This window comes from Halichoerus grypus, chromosome 1 (genome assembly GCF_964656455.1).
Source record: "Halichoerus grypus chromosome 1, mHalGry1.hap1.1, whole genome shotgun sequence".
Lineage (NCBI taxonomy): Eukaryota > Metazoa > Chordata > Mammalia > Carnivora > Phocidae > Halichoerus > Halichoerus grypus.
The window spans coordinates 30,834,425-30,854,424 of NC_135712.1; the positions used below are offsets into that span (position 1 = coordinate 30,834,425).

General features: G+C 33.1%; 1 protein-coding gene across 18 annotated transcripts in view; it reads left to right on the plus strand.

The window, feature by feature from the left end:
* Positions 1-20,000, plus strand: part of ROBO2 (roundabout guidance receptor 2) — a 1,625,448-nt gene that overhangs the window by 1,489,370 nt on the left and 116,078 nt on the right. For 14 of the 18 annotated variants that reach the window (XM_078058803.1, XM_078058842.1, XM_078058774.1 and 11 more), the window contains 2 exons: positions 8,300-8,427; positions 13,049-13,060. In XM_078058803.1, coding sequence (XP_077914929.1) covers positions 8,300-8,427; positions 13,049-13,060 — 140 coding nt within the window. The remainder of the gene's footprint in view (positions 1-8,299; positions 8,428-13,048; positions 13,061-20,000) is intronic. The other 4 variants (XM_078058733.1, XM_078059104.1, XM_078058990.1 and 1 more) reach the window with 1 other exon arrangement.

The following is a 20,000-nucleotide window of genomic DNA, read 5'->3' on the forward strand; positions in this document are numbered from 1 at the left end:
TATCAGGATTTCCTCACCAGTAATGTTTTTTTCATCTGTTTCATTGTGTTTCCTGCTTTTCATTAAAGTCAGGCAATACTTCCTACATGTTGATCATATATATTGTACCATATTTACAAAGTAGCTGTTTTATATCAAAGTATGCTTTAGATATTTAAGATGTATTCTCAACTACTTTAAGAAGGCTAAGAGCAAATCAAGACAAAACTTAAGGACATTAGATTGCTTAATGAAAGAATAATTGTAAAGCATATATGTATTAGTAAACACATCTATGAGCCTTCTAGGATTACAGTTGATTTTAGAGTAATAGTGAGTAAAATATTGATAGTTATTTTCTGGAATTTCTGGAACTGTGAATATAAAATCACTGGCACAGAAACACACATCTTCCCAATGCACACGCACACAGAGCAATAACACACATGTCAAATGGAAGGGGCGTGCCACTCTAGGTTAGATGAATGAATGTACTTGCTGCAGAGGACACTGATTCTAGTCTCTTTATAGCTCAAGACAACAATCTCCGCATCTTCTATAAAATAGTATTTGGAAATAGGCATTTTTTTCTAAGTCATTAATTGTTGTGAAACCATGTATTAAACTCTGTTGTAAACTATAAAGATCTCTCTAAATGTAAGGAGCTATTATTCATAATTTTGTATACTACTCAGTCAATATTTGCTTTCTAGGAAAAGTGAACATTTCTCCAATTATCCAATGTAATAGTGAAAAGCATCAATGAGATTCCTATGACGCATGTACCAACTTATCCAGAAAGAAATAAAAGAAATAAGGCCACATTTATTGGACCTCTGGAAATATTTGACATCCAATTGCTTGTGAAATATGTAGTTTTAGGAAGCAAATTATTGTCTCAGGAAAATCACGACCCATTAGAGAAAACAGAGACTAGTAGTAGATACGACAATTTTTCCCCTGATTGTATTTGCCTCAATGTGTGGCCTTTGGAAAGGAAGTTTGTCATTTTTTGCCTCATATTGCCTAAATGTGAAATTAGTAATGAGCCACATATTTACTTCTTTCTGGGTTTTGAAGTGTTTTTAAAGATTTATGTATTTGAGAGAGAGCCAGAGAGAGAGGGAGAGAATGCACATGCGCGAGTGGGAGAAGGGCAGAGGGAGAGAATCTTCAGGCAGACTCCCTGCTGAGTGTGAAGCCCAACCTGGGGCTGGATCTCAGGACCCCTGAGATTATGACCTGAGCCAAAACCAAGAGTCGGACACCCAATCGACTGAGCCACCCAGGGGCCCCTTGAAGTGTTTTTAGACATAGTTTCTTTAAAATCAATTCTTGCATTTCTTAAGTTTTTGCAAGTAAGAGCTAATTTGATCACATTATAAGTTTATCATTTCTCTGACACAAGATACTTCTTATTGTGAAAATTGATAAAAGTACGTGATGTGCTTGAGTCTCCTGGGCTTGTCAGGGTACTGTCAGGGTTTGGGCTAGAAACTGGCACGGTGGTTGAGTGGTGTTAGAAGGAAGAGTACCGTCTCCAGCTGTACAATGTACCATTGCATTAGATCCACTGGCTTGGCAGGTGTGATGGAGGAGAAAGAGTATGTACTTTGGAGTGAGATAGACATTGATTTGAAAATCCAAATTTGTATGTGAAAATGTCAAAATTTTAAATGATGTCAATTTTTCCAATAATTTAAAAACATCAGTGAGCCAAACACCAGACACACACAAACACAGGCATACACACCCCTTGGTTTTACGCATATGTCAGCCCACAAATAATCAAATTGCAATTATATACTAGATAGTATAAATTTACCTAGTGTAAATTTCTGTACCCAGACCATGAGGCCTGAATTCTCAGCCGCTAAAAGCTTAATTGTACTATTGACCATTTATTTACTAAACCCATTAAGGAAAAATTTGTGGGCACAGCTGCCATTTGGGTAGTAAATCCCATACTCACTTTAATGTTTCTTCTATGTATTTATTCATCATGGTATTTTTTTAATAAATTGAAAATTTATGATCTTTCTTGGTAGAAAGTTATAATCTCTGTAATCTAGTTCATGAAGAATCTAGATTCTAGATTCCAATATGGTCTAAACCTTTGCTACCAATGAATTTCAGGGTTCTGGATAACAAAGTGCTATTTTTCTAAGCTTAAACTTAGGGCATTAAACTAAACTCGATAATTTTTCAATTCTTTACTGTGTCTCAGAATTTATAATCTGTTAGCTTCTTAGAATAACCAATTTCTATATTTTATAAAAGTATATTTATTAATGAGGTGTATGGTTTGCCTTCAAGCAGGTTGAACTTTGTATGTCTAAGTTTTTTCTATCTTTAAAATGGAGGAAATAACATTTTACCTCCTTATCTACCAGAATTTTTATGAGGATAAATTAAAGAGTATATGTGAGAACACCATGCAGTGTCTTTTTTATCATCATTATTTTATTTTCACAAGATGTGTAACTAGAAACCACCCTAGTTGCCAAAATAATGAGATAATATATCTGAAAGCTTTCAGCAAAACACAAAGCTTTAACCCTGTTTTCTCATAGTCTTCATGTTTATTTTAGATATTCTTCTAGAATCATATCATTTATTCTGTTGTAGGAAGAGAGATTGTTTTTTCATGTTATTAATTTACAGAGGGAAATTTATTAATGATAACTTATAAACCAAATGTCTAGATTGCTGGTCAAGATTTGTTAACTTCTTTTCTTTGTCTGTCTTTCTAGTAGCATTTGTTTATTAAATATTTTGAGTTCTTACATTCATAATATTATGTTGATATTAATTTAGCCAATGTTTCAGAGCTAACTGCTGATGTATATACCTAAGAGTATTACTATATTTCTTGATAGAGTAGAATGGTATATTTCAAATTAGTTAATCTTTCCATTCTACATACAGTTGTTTTACTAGTAACCCTGCTATGAAAGAACTACAGAAGAATTTCAGGCATTTGTTGGGTGGTTCATCATTCATTCACTAGCATTCATTGAACACATCCAAGATCTCAGGGACTGTTTGATAGGACTTGGGGTACATAGTTTGGAACAAGAAAGATTTAGTTCTTGTTCTCATGGAGCACACATGCTCTTGGAAAGACAATAAACAAGGAAACTAAAAACTTGGAAGAGATACTGCTTTAAAGAAAAAAAAATAAAAGTAACAAAGGAGATATGAAAATAAAAAGTGATGAGCACTGGGTGTTATATGCAACTAATGAATCATTGAACACTACATCAAAAACTAATGATGTACTATATGTTGGCTAACTGAACATATAATAAAAATAATAATAATAATTTTTAAAAGTCACTGGTGGGGATAAAGCTACTTCACATTCTTTGGGCAGGAAAGACATCTTTGAGGGAATATTTGAGTAATCTTGGAAGTCAAGAAAGATTATCAATAGAAGATGCAGGAAAAGGGCATTCCGTGAAGTTGCAACAGTAGTACAAAGACATCGTGGTAACTAGGTAATTATGTTAAACAAAGAAAAGAAGGATCATCTGGTTAGAAGAGGGTGAACATGAAGCTGGACAGGTAGGCAAGGAGTAGATTATCTAAAACCTTGAAGATCATAGAAATAGGTTTTATTCTGAGTGACTGAATGAGAAATCATTGGATGGTTTCAGACAGTAGAATGACATAATCATATTTAGGTATATTAACCAGTGAATTTGTACTAATGCTCTTCATTCTTCTAAAAACCCTTAGATTATATAACTGCTATCACATTTTACAGTCTGTTGTTAGAAATAGTTGACCTAAAAATGAGATAATTCATAAAAAATGCAAAATTCAAAACGCTGTCATGAAAGAGAGAGAGTGCACTTTACTGGTTGGCACAGGAAGTAATAGCATTAGTAGAAACTTCTGGAAGAAGTGTTTTTGTTTTATTATCTATAGAAGACCTTCTAAGAGTCAAAGATCAGAGATTTTCAAAAATGGAAGAGGTCATCAGAGGAATTCAAGTTGGAAGACTGGTTGGTAGATTGTGGCACATAGGATTCAAATGGTGATGGATGGTTGCAGAAGGGGAGGTTTTTAAAGTTTCTCTTGATGGAAAGATTTAGTCATTTTATATATATTCAAAATACTTTTGTATAAATCCATAATGCTGATAATATTCACAATCTTTCCTCGGGCAAAGATCCCGTGAAAAATGAGAATTTAAAGATTCTGAGCACCCTGTGATATCTGAGAGTCTTGAAATCTGTTTTTTGTTGTTATTCTTCTTGTTTGTTTGTTTAAAAATTTCAACCTCCATGTGTGATGGGACCCAACAGGACTAGTGTATTGTAACCATTATTTCTAATTGGGATAAGACAGCATGGCCCTCAGAAATATGTGCATATCAATCCTTGGGACTGGGGAAAGGTATGTGTTAGCTAGAGAAAGTTTTAGAGGTAGTTCTGATAGACCTTTGTGTGGAGTCAGATCTCATCACTTCCAGTTAAGAATTGTTTCACTGGGCTCGGAGCCTTATGAAGGCATATATCCCCAATTTTAATGCAGTGCCTGGCATGTAGGAGACATGTAAGTCTCCTTAAATGTTAGGATTTTTGAATGAAATAATTAAAATAATTAAATTTTCATTATAATTTTCTCAGATGTCAATGATTTTCAAAGGTATATTGAAATGAGACAATGCTTAATGAGCATCTACTAATTCCAATGAAGAAGCATTTTATATAGAAGATCATTAAAAAATTATCACCCCCAAACCTCTTCTTACTCCAAAGCTTACCTATTTTCCTGTAAATGGGTCCATTACCTGGTATATGTACTCTCTGTACCAAGTTGGAATTCTATAAATATTCTACAGGAATCTCCATAGCACCAGACCATTGTTCTTATCCAGAGTTTTACAACCTATTTCTGAAACCCTGTCTATAGTTAGAAAAAAAAAAAAAAAAAAGTGTACTTACTATTTTCTTATAATGGCATGGTATCTTTGAAAAGTAGTCTCTTTTATTAGTAGCCAAGATTAATTCAATTTATTCCTCCCAAGCTGTATTTCATTTTTCATTTTTCTTATGAAAACAAAATTACAAATATAGGGTAGAATACACAGTTACTTGTATCCCTTATCAGGGAAACCTTAAACAAACAAAAGCCAATTTAAATCAACAAAAAAATTAAAACGCTGATGCAGTGTTCCCATTCCTATTCTTGGCTTTCCTAAGTACTCCTTAAAAAATGAGAAATCTCAGCAAGTCTGATTTCAGACATATTTTGGGTTCACATATTATATAATCTGTAATTTTTAAGTAAACATTTTTACCTACTAAAACAAGACATAAAATAGCTCTCTCATTCTATATATCCCCCATGTTGTTCCCTATATAATGAATTTATCTAACCTGAGGTACAATTTGCTAGAAGGTATAACTAAATGTTTGCTGAATGTGAAATTATATTTCTATCCAAGTGGTATTGGTAATGTGGCATATATGTCTTAAGTTAGCACTTAAAAATTCAACAAGGGCACCTGGGTGGCTCACTCAGTTCAGCGTCTGCCTTCTGCTCAGGTCATGATCTCAGGGTCCTGGGATCCAGCCCTGCCTTGGGCTCCCTGCTCAGCAGGAGCTGAACTCTCTTTCTGCCCCTCCGCTTCTTTTGTGTACATGAATGCACGCTCTCTCTCTCTCTCTCAAATAAATAAATAAATTTTTAAAAAAATTTCAACAACGTATTTTACTGTAGGAAAGGGGTACTCACAGAGTGGAAAAAATGCCAGGTTGAAAGTCAGAGTTCAAGTTTGAATTCTGATTTTTCTCTTCAGTAGTAAAACGACTTTGAGCAAATCATTTCCCTTAACTTAGGGTCAGTTTTCTCATCTGTAAAATGACAATTTCTGATTCAAGAGAATTATTTTGAGGATGCTATGAGCTAATGCATGTGAGTCTTTTTTGTTTGCTTAAAATGTGAGGCAACATACAGTTTTTTATTTTTTTTTCCTCAATGACAAATCAGAAATCCTGTATATCTTTTTTTAAAACTTAGAATAATGTTTTCATGTGTGTTTGATCCAGAGAGGACTTTGTAGACATTCAAGTTTATCTTCCCCTCTTTTAGCTTTTGAAAAAAATTTAGAAAGCTCTGAAGAGACTTTACCAAGTTAAACAAGAACCATGACAAAACTGTAACCAGAATTCAGATATTGAGATGAATTAGAAATGTCTGCAAAATACATTATTTTTATTAAACCCTTGTATCTCAGAGCTAAGCATGTACAGCAGAAATAGACTAACTGTAGGAAAGATGATCTTTATTAGACAGTAAATATATCATCAACAACTTTTCTGAACCCATCATCAAAATCATTATTTTTCTCATTTTTAAATGGCCAAGTTAAGCAGAGCACGTTTGCAGGCACTGTTACTCTTTTATGCATTTCAGCCCAGTCCTTGCCCTAAGTTGTAAATATAGCTCATAAGAAAACCTTAATACATAAATGTGGCAAATTTGCAAGCTTGCAGTCACTTAGATTTGGTTGACCCTTATATCAGTAAGAAACAAGATATTCATCATATATTCAACCAAGATTTCTTGAGCTCCTACGAGTTATAATAAAAATATCTAATATGCATTGTGCTTTCTGTGTGCCAGTTTTATGCACTTTATATGTAGCATCTCCTTCAAAGTTCACTTTCACTCCATGAAATAGGTGTTATTATCACCACCATTTTGCTAATGAAGAAATTGGGACCCAGAGAATTTAAGGATGTTGTCCATTTTTACAAGCATTGGAGGAGGTAGAGCCCAAGACTAAAACTCTGGCCACTTGGCTCCAGAGTCTGCTCTTAACCACCTGGTTATGCTACTGGATGTTGAAAGCTCTGTGTTAGGGGCTGAGGATATAGCTGTGAGTGAAGCAGGCAGGATCTCTGCCTTCATCAAAATAGACAATGGTACAAAATGTAAGCAAGTGTGCAATGATGGTATAGCAATAAGTTTCAAGGAAAGAGTAATTACAGTTGTCTAGTGTCATAATGGATGGCTTCAAACAAGAGTTTAAGAAAGCTTTCCTAACAACTTATGACATTTTAAATCAGCAGAAGTTTAACTGAAAACGTGCTGACAGAAAAGTAACCACCATAATTGGAGGATAGAAGAGCATGGATAACTAAGTTTCGTTGGCATGATAGGTTCATAGATGTTGCTTTTTGTCAGGCAAAGTTCTATCAAATGGAGCAATTCTTAGGTCTACGTCTTACATTGCAGTAAACTTAAGCTATTATTCTTTTAGCTAAAGCCAGAAGTAGAAGAAATCTGATTATAGTAGTTTTCATTGCAAGCCTAAAAAGTCTGTTTTTGTCCTGAAAGCAATAGGAAATCACAGCTAGTTGTGAATAGATAGAACCAATTAAAGCAATATTTTAAAAATACAGCTTTATCTGTGTGATATATATGAGGAAGAGAGGCAACGTGATCAGTCAAAAGCTATTGCAAAATTATGTGTGTGAAATAACAAAGACCGTCAGTAAAAATCAAGAGGAAAGATCAGATAAGAAAAGATAGTAGCTTCACTATTTTGCTGTGTAATTGTAATCTCTTAGAGTCTAATAAAAGCATATTCTTATATGCAAGTATTTCAACAGATTCATGTTAAAATTTTAGAATCTTTTTCTGAACTAGTGTGTTAGTCTACTTGTTAAAAAAGTAGAAGTGAGAAAATAAATGTGTGTGAAAGAGCTGAGGATGTGCATTTCCCAAGTCACTCCCAGGCATGTTGGTGTTTTAAGAGTTAATATTAGTAATTTTTAAAAATCGGCCCCTTCTTAATTCTTTCAACAATGTAATTGTGTCAATTTTCCAACAAATAAGAGAAAAACATTTTTTTCCTTCAATATATTTCAGTTCTAGAGTCAAGATGCCCCAAAAGTAAATCATATATTGAAGTGCAGTGTAACTTACAAAATATAAAGAATAGTGTATATTTCAGTTTCTAGGTGAGTTATATTCTACTATTTTGTATACAAAATAGTAGAATATAAAGTGCTAATAATGCCTTTGATAGTTTTGATGCAGTAAGAGTTGTTATACACATATGAAATATGCCAGTTACCCAACTGGTAATCAAGCCGAAAGAGATCACATATGAAATTAATGATCTGATTAGTAACACCTTTAATCTAACAATTGCACTTTGTGGCTGAATATTATGTATGTGTGCACGTGTGTTTGTTTTAGTTAAAATATATCAAAAGAGAAGAATGAAGATGAAAATGTAGTGTTATTTTAATATAGCTAATATGTTATTTAATAAAACCAGTTCATTTCTATGTAGGTATGACATCAAAGACGATTACACACTGAGAATTAAAAAGGCCATGAGTACAGATGAAGGCACCTACATGTGTATTGCCGAGAACCGGGTTGGAAAAGTAGAAGCCTCTGCTTCTCTCACAGTCCGAGGTAAGAAACTTAGGATGTGAAATACAATTGAATCAACAGACTAATATTTGGTTAAATTGGTAAGTGAACTCACAGTCAAAATAATAGCTTACACTCTTTTATCATTATTATTATTAAAATGCCTAGGTTTTATGTCCATTCTATCATGAATTGAAATAAAATTACTTTCAAATTTGGGTTCAAAGGGATGATTATTTGAAGGAATTATTTTTTTATTTAATAAATAATAGCTAAGATGGTTTAAAAGTAAATCTTAAGAATAGGAAAGATTTATACTAATCCTTTATGTACCCACTGTTTTGAAGCATTTACTGCTTTTTAAATGTCACAATTTTAAAGGTACACTGTTTGCTGTTTAATAGTTTGCCAGTTTATACTAGGAGAGTACTAGTTTGAAATTCTTTATTTCAGCATCCAAAAGGCGATTAAAAAAAATAAAATAAAACCAACACTGCTCCCAAAGTGAAAAATGGATACAAATGAGTTCCCACAATGAGAAAATCTGATTTAGAGAGTGATTTGTGACGTTCACTGGCCTTAAATAATTGAAATAGTCAGTGTCGCTCCTGTAATAACTTTCACTTTCTGAGTGTCATGCACTTTTTCATTCATGGAATAATGTTCATTTATAGACTCCCTAGAATTGCTAATAAGTGAAAGAAAGCATTACTTAACCCTCCAGTGAGGTAGAATGATTAACTGTCTTCCTGGTGTTGCATGTTGATCCACATGAGTAAATTATATAGCCCCAGGTACCAAGTAGTACCGTGTGGACATCTACACTTATTCTTGCCAAATAGACATCACCCATGGCATCATTTCCACTCACAGGACTTCAAACAGAGATAGGCGAGCACATCCTCTGCTCAGTCTTTCCACCTTTCTTCCACCACCTTAACTGACGCCTCCTCTTGTCATCCTCTGTGAGGTCAGCTGCATGCTTTCAGCCCAGTCTCAGTTGTATCTCACCCTGTGTAATCACACCCCCTACCCTTGTGCAGCTTTACTCCCAGAAGTTTTCATAAGATCGGTGAAAAGGTTTGGAGGAATTTGCATTGGTGAGAAAAGTGTCAGGGATTCTCATGTTGGTCCTCCATCGGGGTCATCATTTTTTCTGATCTATGACTTCAGCACCAAATCGTTAAACAAACAAACAAACAATAAAACCCAAAAAACAAAAACCTGTCTTTCTCCGGGTAACTCTTAGGAGACATGGCACTTTGGATAACTTGGAAAATATTGATGATTTCCACACTTCTCAATCGCTCCACTTTTATTCCACCAAGTCCATTTTTTTCCCCATCAGGACATTCTAATGTGAACTTAGATACAAAACAAATTTAGACAAAATCGGCATGCCAGTTGCTTAAAAACATTTTCATTCCTCATGAGTTAACAGATCATAAAAAGCTGTGATCATATACCAATCAAATATATAGACTGATTGTATATTATCAAAATCCAATAGCCTTTGTAAGCCACATTACTACATTTAATCTACATTCTCTGTAGGTGATTATATATTTATATATATTTGTTTGCTAGGCAATCCTTTGGGAAAACAATTCACCTGACCAAATTTTCCCCAAAGCTTGTTTATTTGTTGTTTCTGAAGTGAGTGGGGAAAAAAAAAATAAACAACCCACCAAGAAATGTTCCATTTAAAAAATATTTGCTGACTAAACAAATGGTGAGAAAATGTGAGGAGTTGTTTGTTTATAGAAGCAGCAGGATTCTTTTTATACTTGAATGCTTGGATGAATGAGACGTGAAGTGGTCTGTTTGCTTTGAGATATTTCCCAGCTAATTGTTTTCATAATTTGTTGAAAGTTGCAGGTTTAACATTTCATTTAACAAAGCATGCTCCTCTCACATGGGTGTTTCTAGCTAACTTAAAAAACTAATAGAGTTTTTTTGTTTTTAATAGGATTTTTTTTAAATCAGCAAACCTTAAATGGTCTCTCCCCTAATCTGTGTCCTGTAGATGGATTAGAGAGTTTAATCTGTGTGGTATGTATTTATTACTCATCTAAGACTGAAACCTCAAAAACAGGGTTAAAGAAAAAGAAAATCTCCATGATACAATAGAATGTGGAGTAAAATATTTAAAAATACTTTTTATCATTAGGAAAAGCAGTTGGAACTTCTCATGCTAAGAGGTTAACAGGAGAAAAAGCATATTATCTGTGACTTATTATTTTCTGTGCTCATTTTTCTATGCACATACATGAAATGTTTAGCCCTTCCCTGGATTGTTTTATTAGAACAGGGTCAACTGACCCAAGAGGCCACATCCATTTTCATCCATTTAATGCAGGGACACAGTTTAGTTTAATTTGCTGATTCTGAAAACATCCACCTGCTAGGTTTTTTCCAGATGAAATGTTGCTATGTAACAAAAACAAGAAGTTTAATTGGGATGTTTCTGCTAAAATTTTATCATGATGTTCAATTGGGGAAAAGGAAAAGGACTTTTATAGTCAAAATCTGAAACAGAGATTTACTCAGTTTTCCACTTTAAAATAAGGTGAAAATAGACTATAAAATTAAACTTAACAGCAAGTAGCTGCCTTTGCTGACTTGACAAACATAAAATTAGAAAGAAACAATGCTAGACAACAACCAACCTCCTAGCATTTATATTCTAGTCAAATAATTCATGATCTAAAAGAACGTTTTTAAATGGGTCCAAAATGCGTTAACACAAACTGCGTATTTGTAAACACATTTTTTCCCCATTTTCAGTTCTTCAAATTGGCTTTGCATAAATCAAGACTTCATTGGAAAAACTATCTTGTTTTAGGGCAATAAAACCTTTTTTTAAATAAAGTTACTCTAGACTAAGTGAGATAGAAATATGTTTTATTTTTTCAAGCCTGATTTTTTGCCACGGTTTCTTCTTTTTCTCTCTTTAATATCAGTAGATTCAAAATGTCTTTTGGTTTCTACATGAAACATTATGTTGGGGATTCAGCCTGAGGTTGCACCTGAAAAATGCACATTCAAAACGAAAATACAAAGTTATTTTCCTACTGGACATTGATAAAATTAAGAGATATATCTTTCAAATGAGGCACAACTTTATGATGTTAGTCTGTTGTCTTGTTCTCAGTTGCTATTTTTGTGTGCACCTTACCCCGAGAAAGGAAACAAACTGTGCATTGGGCAACATTCTGATTTTCTTCCTCTTGCTATGAAGGACACACTAGAGGGTCACTAAACTAGAATTTTCATCCTGCTGCTATAATTGCTTTATTATTCTTTGAATTCTCTTAATCTCCCCCTTTTAACTGTAAATAGCATCTCCTACAGAGGCAACTCCATATTGTTTCAGAGAATGCACAAAGCTAGTATCATGATGTATTGATTGAGTGAATGAATGCCTATAAATATGGTTTCAATGGCTATATTTATCTCATCATGTCCAATGAGACATCATAAGACAAAACTACCCTAAATTCTAGAGTCACGTTATATATGCACTAGAGCTTTATCCACGGGGATGTGGGTGAAACACTTGTTTGTTGTGTAAGTTTATATTTTGATTGTAAGAGTTCATAATAGTTCATATGCTACTAAATATATTTCCTCTTCATTTGAATAATGGCACCATATGTTTTATATTTGTCCATTGCTTTTATATAAAGTGATTTATTATCTAAATTGATTTGACATTATTCTCTTTAAAGAAAGTATTATTAAGCCCATGTGTGTCTCTCACAATTGCTGTGCATTAATAACAGGGCCAGCCTGATTTTAGTGATTAAGTTATGGTATAATAAAAAAATAATAATTTGTTGAAGCAGCAGTTCGAAAGCCATTCTCAGTGTGAACAAGAATCAACTTGTCAGTCATTGTTTCCTGCCCTCTGTCAAAAAAAAAAAAGAAGGAAGGATGGAAGGAAAGGAAAGGAAAAAGAAAGAAAGGAAGGAAGGAAGGAAGGAAGGAAGGAAGGAAAGAAGGAAGGGAGGAAGAAAAAGAAAGAAAGAAAGAGAAAGAAAAAGAAAAAGAAAAAAGCTTAACAGTAGTTAGGGAGCTACTCAGTTGAAATCTCTAAGGATGTCCCAACCTATTTGTTATATTTTCATCCACCCTGTCCATGGATGAAAAGTGATGTGATCTTAACTTAATACTGGCTGAAAAGCAGCGTCAGAGGCTTTTAGGTAGTCCTTGCGATGGTTCTGACTAACCATGCTTAAAATCCAATTGCTATTTAAATCAGACAGTGCGGACTTCTATTATTGATTTGACATTTGCTAGTCTATGACTTGAATAGTTATATTCATCAGGTTCTTAACTTTGGGGCAATACAGGCTGTTTAAAAAGATCTTTGAAAAAATAACTATAGTAAGTGATGACAATACGACTTCACATAAAATATCTCTCAATTCGCATAGAGCTAATTCTGCAATGAAAATAATTATTTTCTTAGAATTATATTTATAACTTTCAGTTTTAGTCAAACTCAGACATCCTGTTCATACTTGAATTATAAGACTAGAGATCACTCTACTGTCCATACTTAAGTGTAACATTACACATCATGCATTCTGACAATTTTCTTTTTTTTTTTTTTTAATTTCTTCTTTATGTTCTCACCACACCATTGTAATGTCTACAGCTCGCCCTGTTGGTAAGTAGCCATCCTTCTATCCATTTAGCATGGCTTTGTACAATGCTTCATAACTCATGCATAGTAGGATTTGATAGAATGAAATATATTTATTCACCCATGTTAAAATATTACTTGTGGGACTATCTTCCGTAAAAGTTGCTCCTGATCTATTCATCACTTTGATAAACCATTTTGTAGTGACCTATGGTATTAACAATGAATAGGTAATGATTTTCATGGAAAATAATATATGAATGTTTAATACTATATAAACTGCTAATTTTTCTTAAAGAGAAAAATATAATAATTCATTTTTCCTGTATATATATAATAATCATTTATTAGTTATGCTTGATATTCATTAAGATAAATGATTAGGAACTAAATTAAGAAGTTTGATTACTTGATGCACTTCTTTGATTTTAAACTGCTTCGAGTCCTTGCTTTGTAATGGCATTTTTAACTGCAGTATACTTATTATCTGTTTTCCTATTTAAACAAAATTTGGTAGAATGCTTCAAGTTATTCTAAGTAGATACTTACACTAAGAGGAAAAGAGAAGGATGAGTTGTGTTCTTTGGCATGAAAAGTTGGTGGTTTTAATATACCTCATCCTTCATTTGGCTGTGCAAAATTGAAGTTAACTGTTTGCATTTGCGGTAATTTAAGTGGTAATTATTTGTAAACATTTGGAAAGTAAGATCTTTTCAAATCCATCGATTTAATAACCTTTCTGCATCTCTTTTAAAGTTTAGCTTAACCAACCAAGAAAAGTGTTTAAATAAAATAAATCTTGGTAATTGTGTTATAAATAAATGTACAGATGGACGCATAAATGGACGGATGGATGAATGAATGAATTTACTATAGTGCTTCTTTAATATATCTAAAGATATTTTAATAAGTTATTTGATTTGACACAGTTTTATAAATGGTCCATTTTGAAAAAATTTTGAAGAAATCCATTTTGAAGAAAACTTCAAAATCTTTCTTAATACACTGGCTTGACATTGACATTTGATATGTATTGTTCCAAACTCATAACATTTTTCTCCATTAGTTGAAACATTCACAAACCTTATTGTTATGTAGTATATTCTTGCATAGATAGCAAATATAGAAAATTTAGAACTTTGGTTTCCCCATCTGTTTCTGGTCTGCAATTTCTGAGCAGTACTTCTTTTGTTAATTGTTTAATATTCCTGATCCTAGGTCACTTTGTCTATAAAATGGAGAGAGTAGTATTGACTCATCAAAGCTGTTGTAGGGATGAAATAAGCTCAAGATTGATTATATATGTGAAAACACTTTGTATGCCAACAATGGTTAACATATTCCTAATTTCTGAGACGTAATATTATTTCATATTTTTATATTTTTGAAACACAGTTATGGCTTACAATTAATTTGAATGTAAAATGCAGGCTTTTTTTTTTTTCTTTAAACACAATTATTAAATTGATCATGCTTTTTACAATTGGGGATGTTAGGAAATTGAGGAATTTTTAAGCCTTATTTTTTAGTATTTGTATGAATTCTTATTAATGATAACTTTACCTATCTGTGGTATGATATCTAAAATTAAGAAGTGAATAAGAAGCAATAAGATAACTTTGCAAGTTAACAGGAAAAATAACATTTAAATTTTAGATCTTTCTATATAGAAACCTTATGCCGATAAACCATGACCACTTGACTTACATTATCTCACAAGTTCCCAGAACAGAAAACAACATGTTAATAATTTCCAATACATTTAAAGCACAGAAATAATTTAAAAAAAGATATACATTGATTAGAAAATGTGATGTACAGGGAGCTTTGAGATGTACTTGTCACCTACAAGGCATTTCAAAGTTATTTCTGTTTTTATTCTCATTTAAAATGATTTCTTAAATTCCCATTGGGCTGGAACTAAAGAATAGCTTCTTGACACATTGTATTTTATTCTGGGAAAGTCTGTCATTTCACAAATCTATCTCCAATGACTTATGACAATGTTCAGAAATATGAAGAACTATACTTTAAACTTGACAACTGCTATTAATTTTGGAAACTGAATGTTGGATATGCTTTTATTGGATCACCAAAGATGAGATGGATAATGAGGAAATTAGCTTGCTTTTTCTTTGCATAAGCTTTTTACATGAATTTTAATTCAGGAGCTATGGATATGCCAACTTTTTTTGTAAGGTCAGAAGGTACAAGTCAAGTAAATCATAAATTAAGTGGTCAAATAATAGAAAACTACATTAATATTAATATTTGTTAGTTGACTAAAACACAAGTTTTTCAACTTTGAAGCTCTTAGCAAAGTACATTAATATTAATATTTGTTAGTTGTTTGAAATGCAAGATTTTCAACTTTGAAGCTCTTAGCAATAGCATAAGGGGTATTCCACAAAGTAGAAATCACAGAAAAGGGAGAAAATCCAGCTTTGAAGTCCAATATAAATTAGGTGAAGAAATATGTACCAAATATCTAAAATTTAGAGAAAATTCAAGGGATAGTTCCTGTGTAAAGATTTTGAAAGAAAATTAGAAATCTATGCAAACTCCAGAATATTTATAGATTCAGAAATTAATAGCTACATTCCATACAGGATTAAAAAAACAAACAAACAAACAACTTGGTAGTCCATGTGGAAAGCCTATTTAGAAATCCTTATAAACCCAGAAACTGGGAGTTTGTCTCAATGGATAATTCTTATGACCTTCATTTGAATTAAAGAATTGGTGACTCTATGCAATTTGCAGTTGGAATAAACACCTTCTGGTCTACGTTTGAGACTGTAGGAAAAACTCTTGACTTAGAGGATCCTCAGTGGGGGAAGTATCAGTGAAAGCAGACAATCACATACTTGCCAATGGAGGAAAGTATTCTCCAGATTTCACTTGCTCATTGGCAAAGTCAACATTTCAAAAAGAGTCCTTCAATGCAACTTCCATAATTTGGTTACCACAAAATTACCATGAAATTGAGACAAAATGCCACTTTGATTATTAAAAGTCTGCCAGCCCTTCTTGTGACTTTGACTTTTTACTATTCCGAAGGCATTCTTTGTATGAGAAGCAAAAGTACATGCTAGGACAGTTAACTAAGAATGTTGAAATATTCATTTATTTGGAAAACTCTTCCGATAAGTTCTGATAAGGGAACTGACAGAAGAAAATGGTCTAAATAGGAATAAATATCTTGCTTCCTATACCCATCTGTCTTATTTTCTCTTGGAAGCCTCTCCCAAGCTTAAAAATAAAAAAGAACATCTATTTTGGAGACGGGCAGCACATTTTTTCCTAGCAGCAACTCAAAACATGATGAGTAATTTGGAAGAGAACTGTCAAATCTACCAGCTGCCTTGCTAGTGAACTGAGGCCTGCTCCGTTTTCTATCATGTATACCATATGCTAGATGCTGACTGCCTCCAGTATGGAAGCTAAAAGCTGTGGGCATCAGGTGAAACTTGTTTAAAATATCAAAAACAAACTGACAATACACAACTTTATGGAATCTTCTAAGTATTTCCTTATTTAGTGACTCAAAAGTATGTTTCCTTTTGATGGAAGAATATAATTGGCCACGCAAGAGTTTGTAGGTATTGAGAAATATATATGTTTGAGACAAAATTCCCATTTTTTAATTATTGTTTTAAAGAAGTAGCGGCTGTTCTAAACAAAAATCTATAGGGACTTTGTTTATTTTTTCCAATCTTTTCACGGCTTAAACACAAAAATTAAACAGATCCTCATTTTAGAAAGTTCCGTTTTGAGCTGAAGTTGTAGTTTTGTTTTAACATGCTCTAAAACACATTATTGAGACCACCAAGACGTCCAATAAAAAGTGAGTATTTGAAAAATTCATTCAAGGCAAATTATAAAGCAGACGTTACTTACAGAATAACACAACTGATCTTTCTGACACCACCACCCTCTATCCCACCTTGAAATCCGGAAAATTTTATGTGCTGTATATAATTTAACTTAAGATTGGAAATATTCCAGGCTTTCTTTTTTTTAATCAGAAAACATGTAGGTATTATATATGAACCCTTTCATGTCAAGATCCACTTTTCTGCAAAAGGCGTCCTGAGTGTGTCTTGGAAGGAAACCTATACTTTTATTCCCTGCAGACTTTCTTCCTTGGACAAGCTGTTACCCCATGACCTGAGGCAATCATCTCCCTCCTACAAGCACTTAGTATTTCCTGCACCTGGCGCTAATTAGCTTATGCAGAGTCCCATTTAATTTTTATTAAGCATCACGTTTTTCATTGCTTCATATGTTTTGATTAAATAGTAGGTTAAAAAAATGCATTCTGTTTTGTCTTGTACATTCCAACAGAGTTTCCATAATGTGAAACGTTTAAAATATCTCAAGCTAATGCTAATTCTTAAAGTGAAAAACAAGTGCTAGCTACTTCTCATGCTTGGCTGGTTTTAGTCACCGACTTGATTCTTCTGCAAGGACCTGTGTGTTTGACAATGTCTGTTCATTGCCTCTAAAGTAGAGGATAAGTATAAAATTATTGAGTCATATTTTTTTTCTCTCAGACCTTGGTGAAAATGTTGGATTGTTTTAGAATTGGAATTGTACTGTAGTGAAGTCTGAGGTTTATGGAATATTTTTATCTTTGGCTGAGATTCCCTTTTACCATTTGAAGACCAATGTAGTCCTTTCTTCTAGAACCTTTCTGGATTATATCTTGGTCCTGATTACCCTGTATCTAATATGCCCAGGACACAAGCCCTTGAATCTGCAGATTCATGCTTTAATTTACTCTATTTCAAGAGTGTTTTCTTCTCTTTTATCTTTGACTATTTTTTTTCTGTCTCACTTTTTCTGTCTCCCATGAGTAATGTTGGCTTTCCTTTGTCTTAATTCCATATTTATTAACTTCTGTATAATAATTTTGAAGTCATCATTTTTATTTCATATTGTCTGATTTCTTAATGCTTATATTATCTCCCTGACTTTTTCAATTGCAATTATCATTTTTTTGTTTCTAAAATATATTTTAAAAAATATATTTTATTTATTTAATTTTATTTTCTCTTTTCATCATTTCCTTGCTAACCTTAAATATAATAGTCTTCACCTCCAGTTGCCTTTGAGCTCTTTAATCCCGTTTTGAGGTTTTATTTATTTTTTTTAAGTTTGATTCTTTTTAAAAAGAGAGGCCCTGTGGTATGTAATTTCATTTAGACTATGGACAACTATTTAGTTTAAAGTATTTCTGTGTTTCCTTGGGTAATTATTTGAAGATAAAAGATTCTTTTTCTTTTGCTAACTAATTGATTATGTTCTTTCTGTCAATAATTAAACAATCAGTTAATGGGCAGCTTGTTTTATTTTATTTTACATAGATCCTGTTTTTAGACCCCACCTGATTATTAATCACTTAGTTAACTGCTGAAGATTAGGGTTTGCATGTTTGGAGAAGAGAAAATGGGAAGTACCAGGGTCATTCAGCAGCCTCTAGTGGACGTTATCTTGAGTAGTTTAGCAAAAAAGATCTTATCTCTTCTCGGGATGCTGGTGACTCTGATGGTAAACAGCAGATCTCTTTAAGTGAGAAACTGTCTGTAGTCCACATGAAATGCCCTCTTCATCTTTCTTCATAATCCCTGCTTCATCATAAAGATGGCTTTTAGATGTATTAGTTTTCTACTGCTGCCTAACAAATTACTACAAATTGAGCAACTTCATTAGCATCCGGTTATTAGGCCACAGTTCTATAGGTAAGAAGCCCCAACAGACTCATCCGAGTCCTTTTTCCTAGCACTTCACAGGCCAAAATCAAGGTTTTGATCAGGCTGAGCTCTTTTCTGGAAACTCTCCAGAAGACTCCACTTCAAAATTCATTCAGTTTTGTTAGCAGAATTGAGTTCTTTGTGGCTATAGGATTAAGGTCCCATGTCCTTGTTGGCTGGCAGCAATGGGTCCCAGTTCACTTGCCAACCTTTGTACATGGCCATCACAACCTTCAAATTCAGCAATGGTCTGTTGAATCTTTCATGTGCTTTGCTTTATATCTCTCTGACTTCCCATTCTGCTATCAGCTAGGGAAACTTTCCTGATGGAAATGTCTCATCTAATTAGGTTAGGCCCATCTGATTATTCTATCTTAAGGTCAACTGATTAGTAACCTTAATTACATTGGCAAAATTCCTTTTGTCATGAGACATAACATAATCATGGGAGTGTCTCCAGGAAGTGAAAGTTATGGAGGCCACCCTGCAATTGTGCCATTCACATTAGTCTTGGCTTTTCCTTTCCTTCAGTACCTTCTCCTCAACTTCTGCATTTTAACTGGTTTTCTACAGTCATATCTCAAATTTCCCAAGTCTCCTTCTTGACTCTAATTTTTTTTTTCTTCTTCTCATCAAAGGACCATGGGATGGGTTCTCACATTGTTGACAGGTAGTTTTTGTGAAATTGGCATTGATAGAGGATTGTGAATAGAGGCTAGTTGGTATTTACCATGCTCCCTCCCATTTTTTCCAGACTTGACTATGTTTGGCAGGACTACTTCACCATTTGTGGTTTTGGGCTATCGTAGTTTATCTATAATATTAATTTCTCTTGTAGTAAATAGAGGAAAGTGGAACAATAAGGCTTTACTCCGTTATCTTAAACTAAGTGTCAAAAATCTTAAATACTCATTAATTTTAGAGTTTATTAAAATAAGAATAAAATAAACACTAAATATGTTAACTTAGTAGTTAAAATTAAAGTACTATAAATATCAAACATCAAAATAATATAAATACTCTGGACTGAAACAGTGTTAGGAGATTAGAGATTTCACTGGCTATTGCCAGAAAGAAATAGCAAGAATATTTTAATCATACCTTCTAAGATAGTCAAAATTTTCATTTACATGTTATAGTAATTTGTAATTTGATAGAAAGAGATATCATGATATATATATATATGTGTGTGTGTGTATTTCTATGTA